The 18,854-nt window shown below is 32.2% G+C and overlaps 1 protein-coding gene across 1 annotated transcript in view; it reads left to right on the top strand.

The window, feature by feature from the left end:
- The window catches only part of LOC111701429 (uncharacterized), a gene marked incomplete in the record, with an annotated part of 99,631 nt that extends 81,675 nt beyond the window's left edge, over nucleotides 1–17,956 (top strand). The window contains 12 exon segments of the mRNA XM_023472715.1: nucleotides 65–119; nucleotides 1,260–1,327; nucleotides 2,552–2,639; nucleotides 4,942–5,124; nucleotides 10,402–10,734; nucleotides 10,821–10,893; nucleotides 13,090–13,147; nucleotides 13,323–13,405; nucleotides 14,888–15,049; nucleotides 15,222–15,313; nucleotides 15,650–15,747; nucleotides 17,488–17,956. Of these exon segments, the coding sequence (XP_023328483.1) occupies nucleotides 65–119; nucleotides 1,260–1,327; nucleotides 2,552–2,639; nucleotides 4,942–5,124; nucleotides 10,402–10,734; nucleotides 10,821–10,893; nucleotides 13,090–13,147; nucleotides 13,323–13,405; nucleotides 14,888–15,049; nucleotides 15,222–15,313; nucleotides 15,650–15,708 (1,254 nt within the window).
- Between the last annotated feature and the right edge of the window lie 898 nt (nucleotides 17,957–18,854).

The following is an 18,854-nucleotide window of genomic DNA, read 5'->3' as shown; positions in this document are numbered from 1 at the left end:
ACCCCCCCCCCCCTCCTTAAAAATAAAGTAAAATTTGAAGAAGTTTCCATATTTTCATGTTAAGGAGTATACATATAAGAAGATTACACCATGCGACGTATGCTCCCAGATATTACGAGGTAAATATACAGGGTTATTCACAAAATATGAGACTTTAGTGATGACCTGGAATTTGTTAAATATTACAATCTGAAGGTTTCTAGGTTTGTCTTGTGCCTTCAAAATAGTATTTTTTTTCAATTTAAAAACAAAAGAACTATTTTTTACCATAAATACCATAAAAATAGAAAAAAGAAAATTAATTCCCATACAGTTGTCTTTCCTGCAGTCTCATGTTTTGTAAGTAACCCTGTTCCATAATAAGCTTACAATTATATCCCTCGGCTTTGAAGGGATTAGTGCAAATCAAACGGACCGTTCTAGTATTTTTAAAACTTCCACAAATGATTGACAAAAAAACCAAACTTTGACATTAGATAGAGAAGTTGTAATATTCAAAATGAAATATTTGTCAAAGGTTACGAACTTCAAATGAATTCTGCCTAAAGTAAAATAAAGTAAAGTTAGTATAATTTATTGCATTAAACATGATAAGTTAACATATTAAATTGGCGGTTTACAACGTAAATCTAGTAATACAGTCTTTAAAACAAATTGTACATTAATGTATTTTTTATAACTTGAATGGAATGTGCAAGGTGGCGAAATAAGACATAATTGGGATTAAACGAACTGTGTTTTTCCACAAACTCTAGTTATCCCAGTATATTTGCAACCCGATGTCGTGGAACTTCTAATATTTAAACTTAAAATCAGGTTGCAAGTAGACAAAAATAGAGCTCTTTGCTAGCATTCAGTTTCTAATGTAAACAAATCATCTGTACACAGCAAATTTATAGCAAAAATTAAGGTTTTTTAAAAATAATTTTACTTTGATAATGAAATTTAAATGAAATCTGATGAATGCAAAAAGTTTAGAATTTCTTTGAATTAAATGTCTCTAGTCTTTATTGTTTACGTCATGTAGACTTCATAAAACTAATTTTTAGATTTTTTTGGAGAAGCAAATTTTGACTCAAATGCAGATAAAGTAAAGTTTATTCTTTTCTGTTGCTTTCTTTTCCGTACATTGAAAATGAAATATTTCGCGTTACAGATTAATGATACTCAATACAAAAGTTCGACTTAGGAGAATTCCGACCATTTTTTTTATAATTTTTGTTATAATAATTTTTATACACATTGACGTTATATTACAGGTCACACCAGACAAGGGTTAAAGTGTAAGATGTGTAGAATGAATGTTCATCCTGATTGTCAAGAAAAGGTAATCTTTATTTTTTTATCATAAAAAAATTAATTTTTAAATATTTTTCCGTTTTTTTCTTTACTCTTTTCTAGCACTCCATCCAGATTCACCCCTTCACAGCGATACCCTTTAAACCTCTGTTTAAGAAAGAATAACATTTTTAAAAGTTTCAATTACAATTTGACATACAGGGATACCCAAAAAAGGATGGGACTTGAAGATAGGGTTGTTAATCGTTTTTGAAAACGATCGTTAAACGTTTTTTGTTTCGTTTTCAGAAACGATCGTTTCGTTTTCGGAAAAAAATGATCGTTTTTAAAAACGACCAACTCGTTTTGAACTTTTAGAAAACGAATAGCGATCGTTTTTGAAAACGATCGTTTTTATTAAAACGATTTGCGACCATTTTTTATACGATTTTTTTAAAAAAACGATCGTTTTTCAAAAAAAATTTTATTGAAAATTATGTTAACGATCGTTAACGAAAGGTCGTCGTTAACGAAGTGNGTTGTTAACGGTCGTTAACGAAGGGTCGTCGTTAACGATCGTTAACGAAACGACGAACTTTATCAAAACGGTCGTTTTTGGAAAAAAAATTACATGCAACTTTATTGATTGTCGTCTTACATGAAGTTTAACAGTTAAAACTCCTTGATATTTTCTGAAAAACTACTCGATGATAAGTACAGATGCCCTTCAGGTTAACTATCGTTAACTAAGGGTCGTCGTTTACGATCGTTAACGAAGGTTGTCGTTAACGATCGTTAACGAAGGGTCGTCGTTAAAGATCGTTAACGAAGGTCCGGCGTTAACGATCGTTAACGAAACGACGAATTTTATAAAAACAATCGTTTTGAAAAACGATCGTTTTTAAAAACGAGCGTTTTGAAAAACGAGCGTTTTGAAAAACGATCGTTTTAAAAACGACCATTTTTAAGAAACGAACGTTTTAAAAAAGCGATCGTTTTTAAAACGATCGTTTCGTTTTCGATTTTTCGTCGTCGTTTTCATAACGAAACGATCGTTTTTCTGAAAAATGAAAACGTTAACATCCCTTCTTGAAGAACGACAATATAAAATGTTAGTAAATTTTTCTTACAATCTTGGTTTCGGCAAATTTTAACTTTGTTTATCTCTTTTCCAATTGTTTAGCAAAGCATTTAAATAATCCAAATCCAACCTTCGAAACTTTTCATCGAATTTTGTGTGGATACCACTGTATATAACTCCTGACTGTTAAAGGTTGTAAAGTGCCAACCTAAGAGTAAACTCCTCCGCAGACAGAAATCTGCCTCAGATATTGATATTCGCTTAACAGACGAAGACGACAGTAAGTTTAAAAAAAAATTATTTTCATTATTTCAAATTTAAAGAGACTGCTGCCTGCAGTAGTAATTTCGAGTGACGGCATGTCTGATTCACAACGGTACCTTATCAAGCTTTGTCTGATTAAGATTCCGTGAGATATGAAGCTAGAAAAGCGACGATATCTTCCACACCATTGATTGGATAAAGGTGTAATGGACACTTCTTCAATATATTGGGAATTGGGATGACGTCTGGACTTGAAAACAAAACTAAAATATTAACATTAAGAGTATAAAAATAAATTGTTTTTCATGAATTTGCGGAGATAAATGTTTTTTTCTTTTTTGAAAACATTCTTATTCTTCAAAGGGGCTTCTCAGAACAGAGATTCTTGTAAACCGTGGTGTTTTATTATTGTATTCTGCACATCGGACTTTTTATAATGTAAAACGGATTCCAGATAACAATTTTATGGAAATTTTGCAGAAATTACTTGGACCTCTTTACAATTATCAAAATTTCTTGAATTTGTTTCAAGAAATTCTCGGGACATAGGGAACTGGAAAATTATTCAATCAAACAGAATTCATAGTTTGAAATATCTAAGGTTCACGACATCGGGTTAAAAAGATATAGAAATTAAAAAATCAGAGTTTGTGATAAAGACTCAAGTCCTTTGTGTAATCATAATCCAATTTCGGAGAATTTTTTGTTACTAATTCTAGAAAATAGCCGGAGAAAAGTTCTTTGGAAAATTCCTAATTCTTCAAATTTAAAAAATTTTGCATGGAAAAAAATGCCGAAATTTATTATTTAACAAAAAACACAAATTTAAACAGAAAAATCCGCAAAATGTTTGTTGATTGCTGAGTACGATGAATAACGGCGACTTGAAAAAAGGAACAGTTACTTTTCTGAAAGTAAGATCAAAATTAATGATAATAATTTAGACGTTTCAACTAATTTTAATGATCAACTCGGACGGAAAGCTAAAATAATTTATTTCTTCGTTTTTATTTTTTTTAATGACTCTTCTCTGAGGGAATGAAAATTTGTTGAAAATATTTTTCTTGTATTTTCAAAATAATTTTATATTTTGCTCGTATTTTATTTCGACAAAATGTTTATCAAATTGTTGACTGGAAAACGCTGCAAAACATGTTTTAAAAAAATAAAATCGTTTACAAATATATTTTAACTTTAAAAAGCTTATTTATTAAATTTAACTGTGCATAATTGGATATCAAATATGATACTAAATCCTCTGAAATTTATAATTGACAAATTGTCAAGTTTACAAATTGCTAAATTCACTCAAATATCTGGACAAAGCAAACAAATTAAAACCAATAGAGTTCTTTTCACAAACTCCAAATTTCAAATCCCTATATCTTTGCAACTTTTCAATATCTGGTTGCAGAAATACGAGGATTAAAAAGCAGAGTTTGGGGGAAGAACGCGATTCCTTTAAGCGTAATTACTGGTACAAATTCTTTGCAACCTAGCGTCATATTGACGTAAGATATTTCAAATTATGAATTCTGTTAGATCAAATGATCTAAGTTAGAAATATCAAAGGTTAATTAGAGTTAGGGGCAATGCCTCAATTCCTTTACATGAGTTCTGAATGCATTATAACAAAGTATTAAATGCCAATATCTTAAATACTATCTGTAATACTTAACATCATTTTATCCCATATAAACAAATGCACAAATACACATTGAAAAGTAAAAGGTTTTCATAACTTTTAGTTTTTAGAAGATAATTTATTTCTTTTATGCAGAACTTTGAAAGGAAGTTTTATATTTTTGATGCAATTTTATTTTGCACATTTTCCAGGAAACTTGACACAGAGTCTTTCAAAGTACTTTATTTCGATCGGGTTTACCCTCTTAGTTAATTTTAACAAAAAAAACCACAAAAAAAGTTTAAATGTTGTTAGATGATCTTGCTATGAAAAAGAAAAAAATATAAACACTACAGTGAGGACCAGAAAACTGTGGACTAGGAAGACGACAGTAACGCAATGTTTAAAGTGTATATTTATTAACGAATTTTTGCGCAAATGTTTTATGATATAATGAAATGCTATTTCAAACTTTGACTCTTGATTAAACAGAGCTGAAAACTTTAGAATGGTGGATATAGAGATCAATTCTGGATCTCCTCTTTTTCTTAATCTCAAGATTAAATAATGCTTGTTCTCCTCTTATTATTAATCTCCAGATTAATTAACCGATCGGGATTAAGGATATTTCATTCAAAAGTTTTCAGCTCAGAGCTCATAATTTAAATTAGATAATAGAGGCATATGCCATCAGGTTGCTTTAGAGGATTTCGAAAATCAGAGTTTGTGGCAAGAACTCAGTTCCATTCTGTGTCTCTAGGGGGTGGAGATGGTAGGGGATCTATGACAAGGGAGGAGAAGAGCGGAACAAGGATGGAGAAACAGCTGCTCAGGGTTAGATCTCAGAACCAACTGATGGGAGCCAACCCGCCCTCAGGTTGGGATCATTTAGTCATTCTTTAAACAGTTAGAAAAGAATTGATTATTCAACACAAACTATAATTTTCTAATCTCTGAATATTTGCAGCCTGATGGTTTTAACCGTTGTTTTCTCAATCGAATCTAGAATTCATAGTTTAAATATGAAAGGTCTATCATCAGCTTGCAAAGATATAGAAATAAGAAAATAGAGTCTGAGCTGAAAAATCAGCTCATTTATTTAACTTTTAAAAGGACTGTTTGCGTAATGGTAAGTGACACCCTACATGCCCGACTCACAACGATACTCTTTCAAATCATTGATATCTAATTCATACTTTATCAGACAATGCTTTTAAAAGTGATGTTGTGAATCGGGCATTGCTATGTTTGCAAAAAGGGTTACTTGAGATTACGCTTACAGTCCCTTTAAATACGACAATATAGAGATATAGTTAAAGTAAATAATAAATGCATGTTAGTTAAATCACAGTTTATAAAAGTATCAAGTTATACACCCAGTAGAGAAGTGTTCCCCAGGAAGTAAGGAATAGAAGGGAGATATAAATGACGCTGTTCGCCCTACCATATGATTATGCATGCTTTGCAGACTGGTACTCCATTTACGTATAAGAAATTTTCAGAAAAAGCTATTGTATACGCGGTAATTGTACATCAGAGACATATTTCTTATACAAATGGAGTACCCGTCTGCAAAGCATGTATAATCATTTGGTATGGCGAACCGCGTCAGTTGTATCTCCCTTCTATTCCTTACTCCCTGGTCTTTCCCAGACAGTTTAAAGTTAATATAAATTCAAATTCCGTATCCATCGAAATCAAATAATCAAAATCTAAGAAAAATTCCAACAAGCTATAGACCTTTGCTGCATACTATACCACCATCATAACATACTCCTAATCCCGATAGCTTGATCTCAATATCCTAAATGGGCAATTATAATTTGAACATCTATAAACAACTAAACCTTTTCATATCTTCATTTTGGTTATCTTTTCTAAGTGAAAATATACTTTTTGCTGGGAACTTTGGTGTTGGATGATTAAAGCTCCCTTCAACCCCTGAATTATACATGTATATTTATTATTTACAACACTGATTAATTTCAAAAGTGACTTTCCCATTGATTTTCCCAGAAAAACAATGTCAGAATTTTCAGAATTATATTGTTGTGTATGTTGAAATTTAAAAAGACAGTCTCTTCAAGTAATTTATTTAAAAGACAGTCTCTTCAAGTAATTTATTTAAAAGACAGTCTCTTGAAGTAATTTATTAAACAGACAGTCTCTTGAAGTAATTTATTAAACAGACAGTCTCTTGAAGTAATTTATTAAACAGACAGTCTCTTCAAGTAATTTATTAAAAAGACAGTCTCTTCAAGTAGTTTATTTAAAAGACAGTCTCTTCAAGTAATTTATTTAAAAGACAGTCTCTTGAAGTAATTTATTAAGCAGACAGTTTCTTTAAGTAATTTATCAAAAAGACAGTCTCTTCAAGTAATTTATTAAAAAGACAGTCTCTTCAAGTAATTTATTAAAAAGACAGTCTCTTCAAGTAATTTATTAAAAAGACAGTCTCTTCAAGAAATTTATTAATTCCCTCTTTCAATTTTCGTAAAAGGTTCGTTGTAATAATTCTACTATGTTTCAAGGATGGTTGCATTAGAAAATATTTCCGAGTCTAAGAATTGGATTATTGGATATTATCATATTTTGTGTTAAATTTGGTTTCCATTTAATGCATTATTTACTTTTGGAATTTAGAATTCTTCAAGATAAAGATCTGAGCTGAAAACTTTAGAATGAGATATCCTTAATCCCGATTACTTAATCTGAGTATCCAATGGACACACCTTTGATTTTCTTCTTAAACCGTTCTTTCTTGGATATAGTAGAGAAAAATCAAAAACCTTTTTTTTTTATTTAGAGAGTCCCTCCCGTTTCTGTATATTATCTTAAATGGCGCGCAAAATTTCAAATTTATCGGGTTCATATATGCGACTCTAATTGGTTGAATTTTATACACTTTTCAGGATACAAGTACAAGATTAGGTTAGTCTCGATATTAAGAGAGGATCAAGCATTAATCTGAATACCCACCATTCTAAAGTTTTCAGCTCTGATCGAATTCTGGGATAAGAACTTTTTGGTTGTGAATCCTGGGATCAAGCATTGACCTACATCTGTAGGGATTACTTGAATGAAGAGATCAAACATGTATTCTCAAAAGGTTCCACATTTGACATTGAGACCGAGTGTTAAAGATTAACGTGACTCAGCAGATAAGTTTCGACTTCTGTTCAGATAAAGTGCTGAACACTTGAATACTTTTTTCAATCCGTTCGGTCGGTATCAGCTATTTATCTCTGTTAACTGTTTTTGCCACAAACTTAATCTTTTTTACCTTAATAGCTGGGCAACCTTATAGCGTAAACCTTTAAAATATTTCAAACTATGAATTATGTTAGATCAGTTAGTCTAGGTTTGACATATCAAAGGTTTACACCATCAGGTTGCAAAGATATAGGGATTAGAAAATTTGAGTTTATGACAAAGACTACATTCCTTTCCATAAATTTATTTTTCAGGAAAATTTTCACATAAAAACATTCACTAAAAGTGCTTTGGTCTTTTTAATTCTTAAAACATTGAATTAAGCATGTAATATGCAAAAACTTTAATTTCAACGCTGGCTTAATAATTTTTTTGACCGCTTTCTTTGAAGGAAATTGGGTGCTATGGATGCAGTACAGTACAGGTGCTATAGATGCATTATTAAAAAAGGACAACATTCGATAAGAATTCGACTTTAGAAGTCGAATTTTAGACTCAAGTAATGCTTCCTTTAAAATAACTGCAATAAGCTTAATTTCAAGTGACCCAGCCAATGCAAAGATGACAATGCCAGATTCACACTGGTACCCTTGAAACCTTTGTTTAATCTATAATGTGGAAGATATTGTCGTTTTTTTCTTGGTTAAAAATTTTAAAAGCATTTGAATTTTTTTTCCTTACACAATCATAACTACAATGTTGTTTTTTGAAAATGATCCGTATAAGGATTTAAACTGACATTGATCCATTAGATTGATCCAATATCTAACATATTTAACTATATGGTTGGATAACATAACCTTTATGGTCCTTAGAAGTACTTGACTGGCATCTCTGAGAAAAAAGAGAAAAAAGTGACCTTTTTTTAAAAAGTAATTTGGGCTTCTTCTTCGGCATCTTTCTTCCAATCAGAAGCAAGATAATCGCGCTAATAGATATAGGTGGAATATCAGGAAGTGTGGAGCATCTTTCCTCCAATCAGAAGCAAGATAATCGCGCTAATATATATAGGTGGAATATCAGGAAGTGGGGAGCATCTTTCCTCCAATCAGAAGCAAGATAATCGCGCTAATATATAGGTGGAATATCAGGAAGTGGGGAGCATCTTTCCTCCAATCAGAATCATGATAATCGCGCTAATATATAGGTCGAATATCAGGAATCAGAAGCAAGATAATCGTGCTAATACATAAGTGGAATATCAGGAAGTGAGAAGCATCTTCCCTCCAATCAGAAGCAAGATAATCGTGCTTATATATAGGTGGAATATCAGGAAGTAGGGAGCATCTTTCCTCCAATCAGAAGCAAGATAATCGCTCGTATAAAACCAGTTTGTCGGAGGATGGCAGGGGACTGGAAAGTTTTCTTTAGTTCTAATTATTCCTTAGTTTTTATTACTTCCAAACAGTATCTAATGGATCTAATTAACTATTTATTATATTTTTGGAAAGTTCTTGCATAAGAGGGTAACCATCATACAAGATTCAATTCTTAAATTAAAAATTTTCTTCCAAAATTTAAAATTACTTTTCTGAAAAAATCTTCATAGATTTAAGATGATAAAAGGAAAAACAGATGAAAGTTTTTAGAACAAATATCTCTCATGGATTGGATACAACATAAATTGAAAAAAAAACTTGAAAAGTATTCTGAAAGTTGGTTTAATTTAAAACTTCTAAGTGAAATGTTCATTTTATTATATTAAACAAAATGGATGATATTTGTTATTCTTTTCATTTAGTTTTCATCTTTGATGTATACTCTTTAATAATTTATACACTCCGTGATGCAGAAAATTTGTCTAAAGAAAAACTATTTCTCAAAACTCTAATAATAATAAAATAAAGAACACGTCCTAGTCCTCCAACCTTCTCACTGTGCACGGAGGACGGAGTTCTCTAGAACCTTCTCCTACCAGGAGAAGGATGGGTGGTTCCTACTCCACCTATACTCCTGGTAGTAGAGCTGGTATAGCTCTGATGACAGATGGAGAACTAGTTGACAGTAGTGGAAGGAAGATTACAGCTGGGAACTACTCCTCTATGATCGAGGAGGGAACTCTGGGAGATGCGGAGCCTCCCAGATAGTAAGTTTCGGTAGTTTGGTCTCACCTAGAGTAAAGTGTTATGAAGTAACCTGGAGTTAACTGTTATGATCTAACCTGGAGTTTACTAATATAAACTAACCTGGAATTCCCTGTTATGAACTATCCCTGAGTTCACTGTTAGAAACTAACCTGGAGTTCACTGTTGTAAACTAACCTGGAGTTCACTGTTGTAAACTAACCTGGTGTTCACTGTTATAAACTAACCTGGAGTTCACTGTTATAAACTAACCTGGAGTTCACTGCTATAAACTAACCTGGTGGTCACTGTTGTAAACTTACCTGGAGTTCACTGTTGTAAACTAAACTGGAGTTTACTGTTATAAACTAACCTGAAGTTCACTGCTATAAACTAACCTGGTGTTCACTGTTGTAAACTAACCTGGAGTTCATTGTTGTAAACTAACCTGGAGTTCACTGTTGTAAACTAACCTGGAGTTCACTGTTGTAAACTAACCTGGAGTTCACTGTTGTAAACTAACCTGGAGTTTACTGTTGTAAACTAACATGGAGTTCACTGTTGTAAACTAACCTGGAGTGCACTGTTGTAAACTAACTTGAATAATACAAATATTTTCTATTTTAACTAACTATGATTTATGTTTAAGAGGCATTTCTCACGTGTAATACTTCAAAATTTAATTTTCGAATGTGGTGAGCTCTGAGCAGGGATAAACTTTGCTAATTAGATCTCAACTACTAACCTCAAAACTAATGGAAAAGAATCTTGTTTCAGTGTTCCAGAAAGTTTTTGCATTTTTGCAATTTTGCAATTTTTGCAATTTTACTTCCTTTTAGTGCATTTATGAATATTACCTGATTTTATTCTTTTATTAGTCCGTAGTTTCGGCTGGTTCAGAGGAGGAGGGAGTAGCGGAGGGAGTGGTGGAGGGAGTGGTGGAGGGAGTGGTGGAGGGAGCGGCGGTGGGAGTGGTGGAGGAAGTAGTGGGGGGAGTGGGGTTGGCGGAGGAGGGAATGGAGGAATAGATAGTAGGTTTGGAGGTGGAGGGATGAGTGGATTCGGAGGTGGAGGTGGAGGAAGTGGCGGAGGAAGTCCTAGCGGCGGAGGTGGTTTAATGCTTGGTAAGGATGGATTATGCTGGAGACCTAAACTAACTGTACGGCATAAATCTTCATCCTTGGACAATCCTGAAATATCCTCTAATCAATGTTAGTATAGATTGGATTAACTAAATAGAATTTAAAGTAGTAAACTCACTTAGCTTGACATATGTAAAATATTGTTTATTATTTAGATCCTTCAGCTCCAGTTCCTTTAAGTCCGATTGGATGCAGAGCACCTCCTGGTATGTTGTCTAAAGGCCCCAGGTGATAAATAAATCTTTTTTTAAAATACTTTTACAAAAATTGGATTTTGAGTTAGCTTTTAATACATTTTGAGCCACACACAAAAAAAGTAAAAAGCTATGTACACTGTACACTGTACATGTCATTGCTAAAATTTGAAAAGTATGAAAAAGTATTTTACTTTCACATTTTCTAAAATAAGCCAAGTTGTTAGTGTTATAACCTAATAAAAATAAAATAAACCCATGTATAGTTAAAGTGTGTACTGCATAACTTTCTGTTGAAAATTAATAATAACAATTATTTTTATATTAAAAAATGATAAAATTATTTTTTTTATTAAAAATGATAACATTGTTTTTCTGTTGAAAAATCATAATAATATTTATTTTTCTGTTAAAAATTATAATAGCATTAATTTTCTGTTAAAAAATTATAAAACTTTTTCTTCTGAAAAAATATATAACATTTATTTTTCTGTTAAGAAGCTTTTATCCTATCATATTATATAATATTGTCATAAAGAGAGGAATTAGAATAAAGAAAACATAAAAAATTTGTTTTAATCTGCCAGTTTCTTGTCGTGTAATTTTATCAGTTTTTTAGACAGCGTGACCCATAAAACTGTGAAATAGGAGGATAACCGAAAGCTCAAGTTTTGATATTAAGTTCATAAAAAATACAACATGAACTACACATAAGGTTGCTTAAATTTCATCTTTCCATTCTAAAGGTTTATGGGTCCCACTGTATAAATAAAATAATAAGATATTTTTCTGAAATATAAAAATTACTGTTAATTACATTATTTATATTAATATAAATAAAAATCATTTTGAAAACAAAAATTACTCTTAATTCTCTAGTGAAGCAAGTATAAGTCCTTACACGGGTAGTCGTAGTACATTTCCGAGCTGGGTCAACCTTTCCGGTCCCAGTTTGTACTGTACCTAGCTCTATGGACAGGAATAGCCGGTGCAACAAGGTTGACGCGGTCAGACTTTATGCTTCATACAGGATGAATTTACTTTTACTAAAGGGGCAGAGGGGCGTGATTAATCTTTGTCTATCAAAAGATGTATGGGGTACTGTTGCGAGTCAGGCACGCCATTTTACTAATTAAGTCTGCAGTCCCCTTTAACAAATACAGGTTTTGAAACATTAAATGGAATTTGATTAAAGCTCTTTGTTAAATCTTTAAGTTAATCAAAAACGGTTATTATCTATTGCGTTGATTTAACAATTTCTCAGCTAAAAGAATATATATAAAATACTATAATAACAAAGTTTTTTTAACGTTTATCTGTCTTTATTATATTAAATTTTGCTTTAAATTAATTGTTTGTAAACGGCATAATATCAAAAATGTATTTCTAAAACAAGCGAAAAGTAGAATTTTTGCAAATAAATCTCTAATTTTATAATCCTTTTATCTTTTCAACCCTTACATATTTCAATCTTTGTATTCTGTGAGATCAAATCGTCTAAGCTGAAATTTTTTAGTTTTTTGCCATCAGGTTGCAAAGATATAGGGATTAAAAAGGTTGACTTCGTGGCACAAACTCTGTCTCTTTGAATTTTTCCCCTAAGTTCTTGAAAGGAAACAGGGAAAGTTGAATCTTAATGACAACAAAGTGTGTGCATGATAATTTGTCTTAAAATCTGAAATCAGATTATGACATTTTTTGTGAATTCTTTTATTTTTAAGAATTACAATCGCGAATTTTTTTTTAAATCTTTAAAAATTTACTATGTTACCCTTTATCTTATTCTTTACAAAAAGACAATTTTACAGGTTACAAAACTAGGTCTAATGTTTTTTTTTTCTCTCTTAAATGAAAATTACTTTACAAATTAAATATTTCAAGAGTAAAAAGTCTAGAAACCGAACTAAACCTTCCTTAATGTTAAAAGAATTATAAAAGGAGAAAATTATATATAACAGGCTTAGTGGCTCTCTTTCAACTAATTTTAGTGTTTTTTTTTCGTTGCAAGCCTTTCATCTTTGTAGCATTAAACTTATCACAATACAAATTTGTGCGGATTGTCGAGTTTTCAAATTTTCTAATTTTGGTAACAATCTTAATTTTTTGGCGTCAACATTTTATGACTTTGATAAAGTCATTTTGTAATTTTAACCCGATCGGTTTAGCCGTTTAGGACTACAAAAAACAAGAAATATACAAACCATATTTATGTTTTAATATTGTTTTTCAGGGGTGATAAAGACCAGGGTACACAATCACCACATTTTACCTCCCCTGGACACTCACCGGTAAATATTTTGTTACTATTTTAACTTTTTAACTTTCCTTCGTTAAAATTTTCAAATCCCCGGCCTTATTTCTTTGAAAACTGGTGGTGTAAACTTTGATGTTTCAAACTATAACTATTTGATCAAGCAAGTATATAACATTAGGTTGTAAAGATATAAGGATTTTGTTTTTTAGAAAATGAGCCGACAATTACCGAGCAACATTTATGCCGTTCTTTATAATTTCACCCCCAGAAGAGAAGATGAACTCAGTGTCTCGTAAGTTTGTTTTTAATGCTTTTGATATTGTTTCCCCCGCTGCTTGCCCAAATGATGCAACACAAAAATCCACTTAAACCCAATCAAATCATTCAGATATTAAAACCTATAGTCATCCATTGTTTTTGGACGCATTTATATATAGTTAATATTTCAAAATATCTTTTATTTATTTAACATACATATTTTTTCCGCTAGGTGTCTCTGCCACTTGTAATCATTCAAAGCATCAAGAGCAGACCACCTGGCGGCCAACTATTTTGGCGTTTTAATGCATTGTATACAAAACAAGCCAAAAATATTATGAAATATTAACAATATTCAAATGCGTCGAAAAATAATCGATGACTATAGGTTTAAATATCTAAATGATTTGTGTGGATTTAAATTTATTTTTTTACTATCCGAGTTGTATGGTGCAACTTTCTGCATTTGTATTGACGTTACGTTCTTCGGTATAAGTCCTTTTTAACAATTTTCTCCTTATAGACGCAACAGATAGAAGTCAGATTAGTAGGGATCAAAAGCGATTAATTTCGCCATAAGCCTGTAACCCCTTTCATTTTTAGCAAACACTCCCATTAAGATTGCACAGAAAAAACCAAATTTTTGATATCTGATATCTGATAAATAAGATAAAGAAATTTTAGTAAACTAGTTTAGCAACGCTTAAAACCCCGCTTTATGAGTGAGATTACTGTTAGGCCAATTAAAGTCATCTTTAGACTAAATTAATTGACCGTAAGGATTATACCTTCATGTTTTTTAAAGATATTGAAGTTCAGTTTTTTCCACTGCAATAGAGACATCAAAGGGCATCTTTTTATTGATAGCAATTATTTTACCGCTGGCATCATTTGGTCAAGCAAGGAGTTCAGAGAAAAATGCACCGATCCGGTTTTAATCATGGCATTTCTGGAAATACCTTATATACCTTTGACTCTTAACATATCAATAAAACATGTTTAGGCCATTTCTAAATTATCAAAGTACTTTAGGATAGCGATGGTATTGAGTTTGAAAAAAATTACTTTAACTACTCCAAGGTGAAGAAAGGTGTAAAAAGAGTATCAATTTTTCACCTTTTTCTGAATATTTAACAATAAAACAACAAAATTCTTAATAACTCTGTCAAATATCGTCAATACCAACTTAAATGATCTCCAAAATGGTATCACATTTCAAAATTCCTACAAAAATTGACAGAGTTACTCCAATTTAACCGAGAATGGTTAAAAAAAAGGTTTAAAAAGGCCAAAAATGGCTGGAAACACAGTAAAATGGATGGGCCAGTTAATAAAATTATTTGTGAATGCTAAAATTGCGTATTTGAGCAAGTCTTAACCCAATGCTTCCCAAAAAATGTGTCGCACATTTGGGAATTTTTTTCCGGTGCACCCTAGGGGAGTGTGTTCTGCAAATCCTGGTTTAGTAATGAGCATAATAATTTATGTATTCATCTAATATCTCAAATTTCTCCAGTGCTGGAAGTACTGTACACATACTAGACAAGAACAATCCTGACTGGTGGCGGGGTCGGTGTACTATAACTGGTTCTACTGGCTACCTGCCTTCCACCTACCTGACCAGAACACTACCAGCAGAACGGGTTTTTAAAGTAGTTTCTCCTTGCAGTCTTATCAGGTACATTTGCATTGTCAACCATTTTCTAATTGTTTCTAGAATTTTAAACGCATTTACTGTTCTTTATTTCACACTAAAATCTTTAAACCTTTGTTACTTATGGTACACGATATATTCCAGGCAATGCTGGGTACCCAAGCTTGTCCAAAAAATGATGTAATTTTATTTATAGTAAAAATGGCGAGGTATATAATCTCATTCGTGATCAAATAGTTCTTGGTTTACCATCACTAGAGGGGGACACAGATATCATTGTTAGAACAGGTATTATTATCATTATCATTATCGTTATCATTATCATTATCATTATTGTTTTAAGATTTTATTGCATTAAAACTGGATTAACTTGAAACATAAGATACAGTTCTATTAAAAAGTGGATTTGAGAACTGGATCTAGAAGTTAGAACCTGATAATTTGAAATCTCTGGACACTCGGCACTGGACTCTGGCCCCCCCTTGTTATCCTCATGACCCCTCTATCTCAAAGCAGAATGGACTAGGTCCCCCTTTCTAAGCAGAATGCAATTGGTCCTGTCTTATCAACACATTCCGACTTCCTCCGTTACATCATTATTATTCTTATTTTATTATTATCTAGGTGAAAGTGGCCCCCCTGTAAGAGGTAAGGTATCTATAAGATATCTGGCTCCCATCTGAAAATTCTCGCAACCAACTCCAACATATTCTCCTACCCAGGTAAATACAGGGTGTCCCACCAAACTTTTTAGCTAAGAGACGACTCGATGTTTTTCTTTGATTTTTAAAATAATTTGCAGCTTCTACAGGGTGTCCCAAAAAACATGGGAATTAGCTAAGTTACGAATTGGATATCGTCTTTGTTATGAATTAGCATTATTTCAAAAGCCATAATATTATTATGTCTGCTAGAGTTTATTTTCTTGTTTTACTAAGTACAACCGTATGCAGTCAAAACATAAACAAACAAAATGTGAACATAGCAGACGAAACTCTTACAGATTACAGCTTTCTCAGTAGGTATCATCAGGGGCGGATATAAGGATTCTGTAGGGGAGGGGGGGTAAAAATTTTTAATTTGTCGCGCGAAGCACGCCGGAATTTTTTTTACCCCCCCCCCTAGAAAAATATCATGATGTATATCAAATTATTGGTTTTANGGAGGGGGGGGGGACACAAAAACGTTCTCTAGGACAGAAACAAGGGTTCGATTTGTTTTATATTTATTGCACAATAAAATTTTAAAGCTAGACATAAAAAAATCAGCATGTTCAGAGTCTTAGCTGGCTCAAAAATTGTCTTGTCTTACATATGATATGATATCCATGTACAAAAGGAGGGGGAGGGGGGTCCAAAAATCGTATTTTAGGAAATTAACTCATAATATATATATTTTTTATTATGACGAGTTGTGTGTGAGTGAACTTTGCTGAAGTAACCGATTCCGAACTAAAAGTTTAAGAAGCATCTGCAAAATGCCGCAAAAACTTTTACTATCATGAAAATAGTCGCTTTACACAAGTGCAGACTAATGAATAGGGAATGTATTTTTTTTTTGAATGGAAGGGGTCAAGGCAACTGGAACTGTTACTTGTAGAGGCAGCAAATGGAGTAACCCCTGCTATTCAGGGCCTGAAAATATGTTCAGGGGTAATTACCCCTAGAATTCTAGGGGGGGGTATTTAACCCCAGGATTCTAGGGGGGGGTATTTACCCCCAGGATTCTAGGGGGGGGTATTTACCCCCAGGATTCTAGGGGGGGGTAAATAACCCCAATAACCCCCCTAATATCCGCCACTGGGTATCACCATACTATAAATCAAAGAATTATTAAAAAAAACGATCTCAAATTCGTCACTGAATTCCCACGTTTATTGGGACACCATGTACATCAGCAAAACTTTACAATAAAAATAACTGAAATAGTAATCAGAATGTAAATCTGGTCCTGGCCCTTGCAAAGTGTGGTCTGCCTTTTTTTTGCATTCAAAATTACCGGAGATATGAAGAATTTTGTGCTGAGGACAATTTAAGTTAACCTCCATCTACATATATATAATAAAGCTCTTCATGGGTACCCGGGGTCGGGTCACATAGGCTTAAAAAAATTCGGAACTAGTAACAATCATGATTTGATACCAAGCTCGGGTAAACGGCGGGATTAACTACAGATATTAATAAAAAATATAAACCTGGGCAATGCCAGATGCTCCAGCTAGTATTCAATAAATTGTTTTTATAGTACCATAAAAACAGACCGCATTTTGTTCTTGGATATGCCAGGATTATGGGTTTATAAAATTTATTGTTTTCTGGCTGAAAAAGTGTTTTATCTGAAGATTTCTTCAAGAAATGATCAAGTCACTTATGCAGAGAAAGTATTCTGTATTTTGCACATTTTTCGCACATATTTTCTTAATCTGGGAACGAAAAATCAATTTTTATTTCTAATTTTTTCAGAATTTGATTGCCGTGGCTCCAACCTTGATTCTTCTCCACATTCTGACTCTGTCTTTTCTTATGATAGAAAACTTATGACAAGTTCTAACTTATAAAAATGTATTCCCCATGTTTTAATCAGTAACTTTTAATAAACAAGTGGCTTAAGACTGTTTATTGTTTGTATCAAAGGCCCCTATTGTATCATGTTTTAATGTCTATCATTATTTCAAAGAACATGTAAGATGTTTTTTTTTGTCTAGATGTATACCCGTTATACATCTGTACTCACTGAAATGTACACTGTGCACTGTACACTTTACTCTGTATAATGTTTACTTTATAGTGTACACTGTACTCTACAAAAAAAATTACATTTGAAATGTTCTTTTAAAAATGTTCTATTTTTTGCAAACCTTGTATTAAACTGTAATATGCACCAAATCTGTAAAAGCAAAGTCATTACAATTAAAACATTTGTTCAACACTATCTTATATATGTTCTGTATAGTAGTGTACTATTGTTCCGTAGTACTGTTGTATGGAGAAAAAAAAGGAAAAATAGCGTTCTTGTAATATTATTTTATTCATCAAAAGTTTCTCTATTTGAGGTAAGACTGTAACGTTTGAATATACTTTAGGATGCATTCTACATGTACATACTGTTTAGTACAATGTACATGTAAATATCTATGTTTTAGAGTTTCTATATGTACATACAGTTGTGTATAATGTACGTAAATACTAAATATCTCCATGTACAAGATTTTCTATTACAGTTTTAAACACCTACACTTTTTAAAGCTCCACCAACTGAACAATTTTCCAAAAGAACTGATTAGAGATATTTTAAAATCACGAAGTGTCTCTCAATAATGTTTAAAACATTGCAGAACATTGAATAATCTCGTTTAGTAAAAATTTTAATCTAAAGTTTTAAAAACCCTAATTTCAATTTGTTGGAAAAATAAATATTTACAGAAAACAACATTCATTGAGAGCCGGAGAGATTACTTCATGAAACTAAATCTTAAAAAGACTAGGCTTTTAGAGCGCTTCGCGCCCATTTTCTATTTCAATTTTTAATTGTGACTTTATCTGTGAGAATCTTCTCATTCATTGTACAGTATAAATCAAAAACAAAAAAAGTTTGCAAATTTCATAAAAATTTTTCGCGCATTTTCAAAACTAAAAAACTAAAAAACTTTTAAATACAAATCTATATATAAATTTGGCTTGTCTGTCTGTTTGCTCTTATTTGCCCACGGGCTATCAGGACATTTTCGCATTCAGCGTAGGGTTACCAGGACCTCTCCGGCTATCAGGACCGGCTGTCAGGACCATCGCGTTCACAGTAGGGTTATCAGGACCAAAAAACGGCTGTCAGG

This window comes from Eurytemora carolleeae, unplaced genomic scaffold (assembly GCF_000591075.1).
Source record: "Eurytemora carolleeae unplaced genomic scaffold, Eaff_2.0 scaffold26, whole genome shotgun sequence".
Taxonomy (NCBI): Eukaryota; Metazoa; Arthropoda; class Copepoda; order Calanoida; family Temoridae; genus Eurytemora; species Eurytemora carolleeae.
Note: the sequence above shows the minus strand (reverse complement) of the source record. Positions and strands in the feature narration are given on the sequence as shown.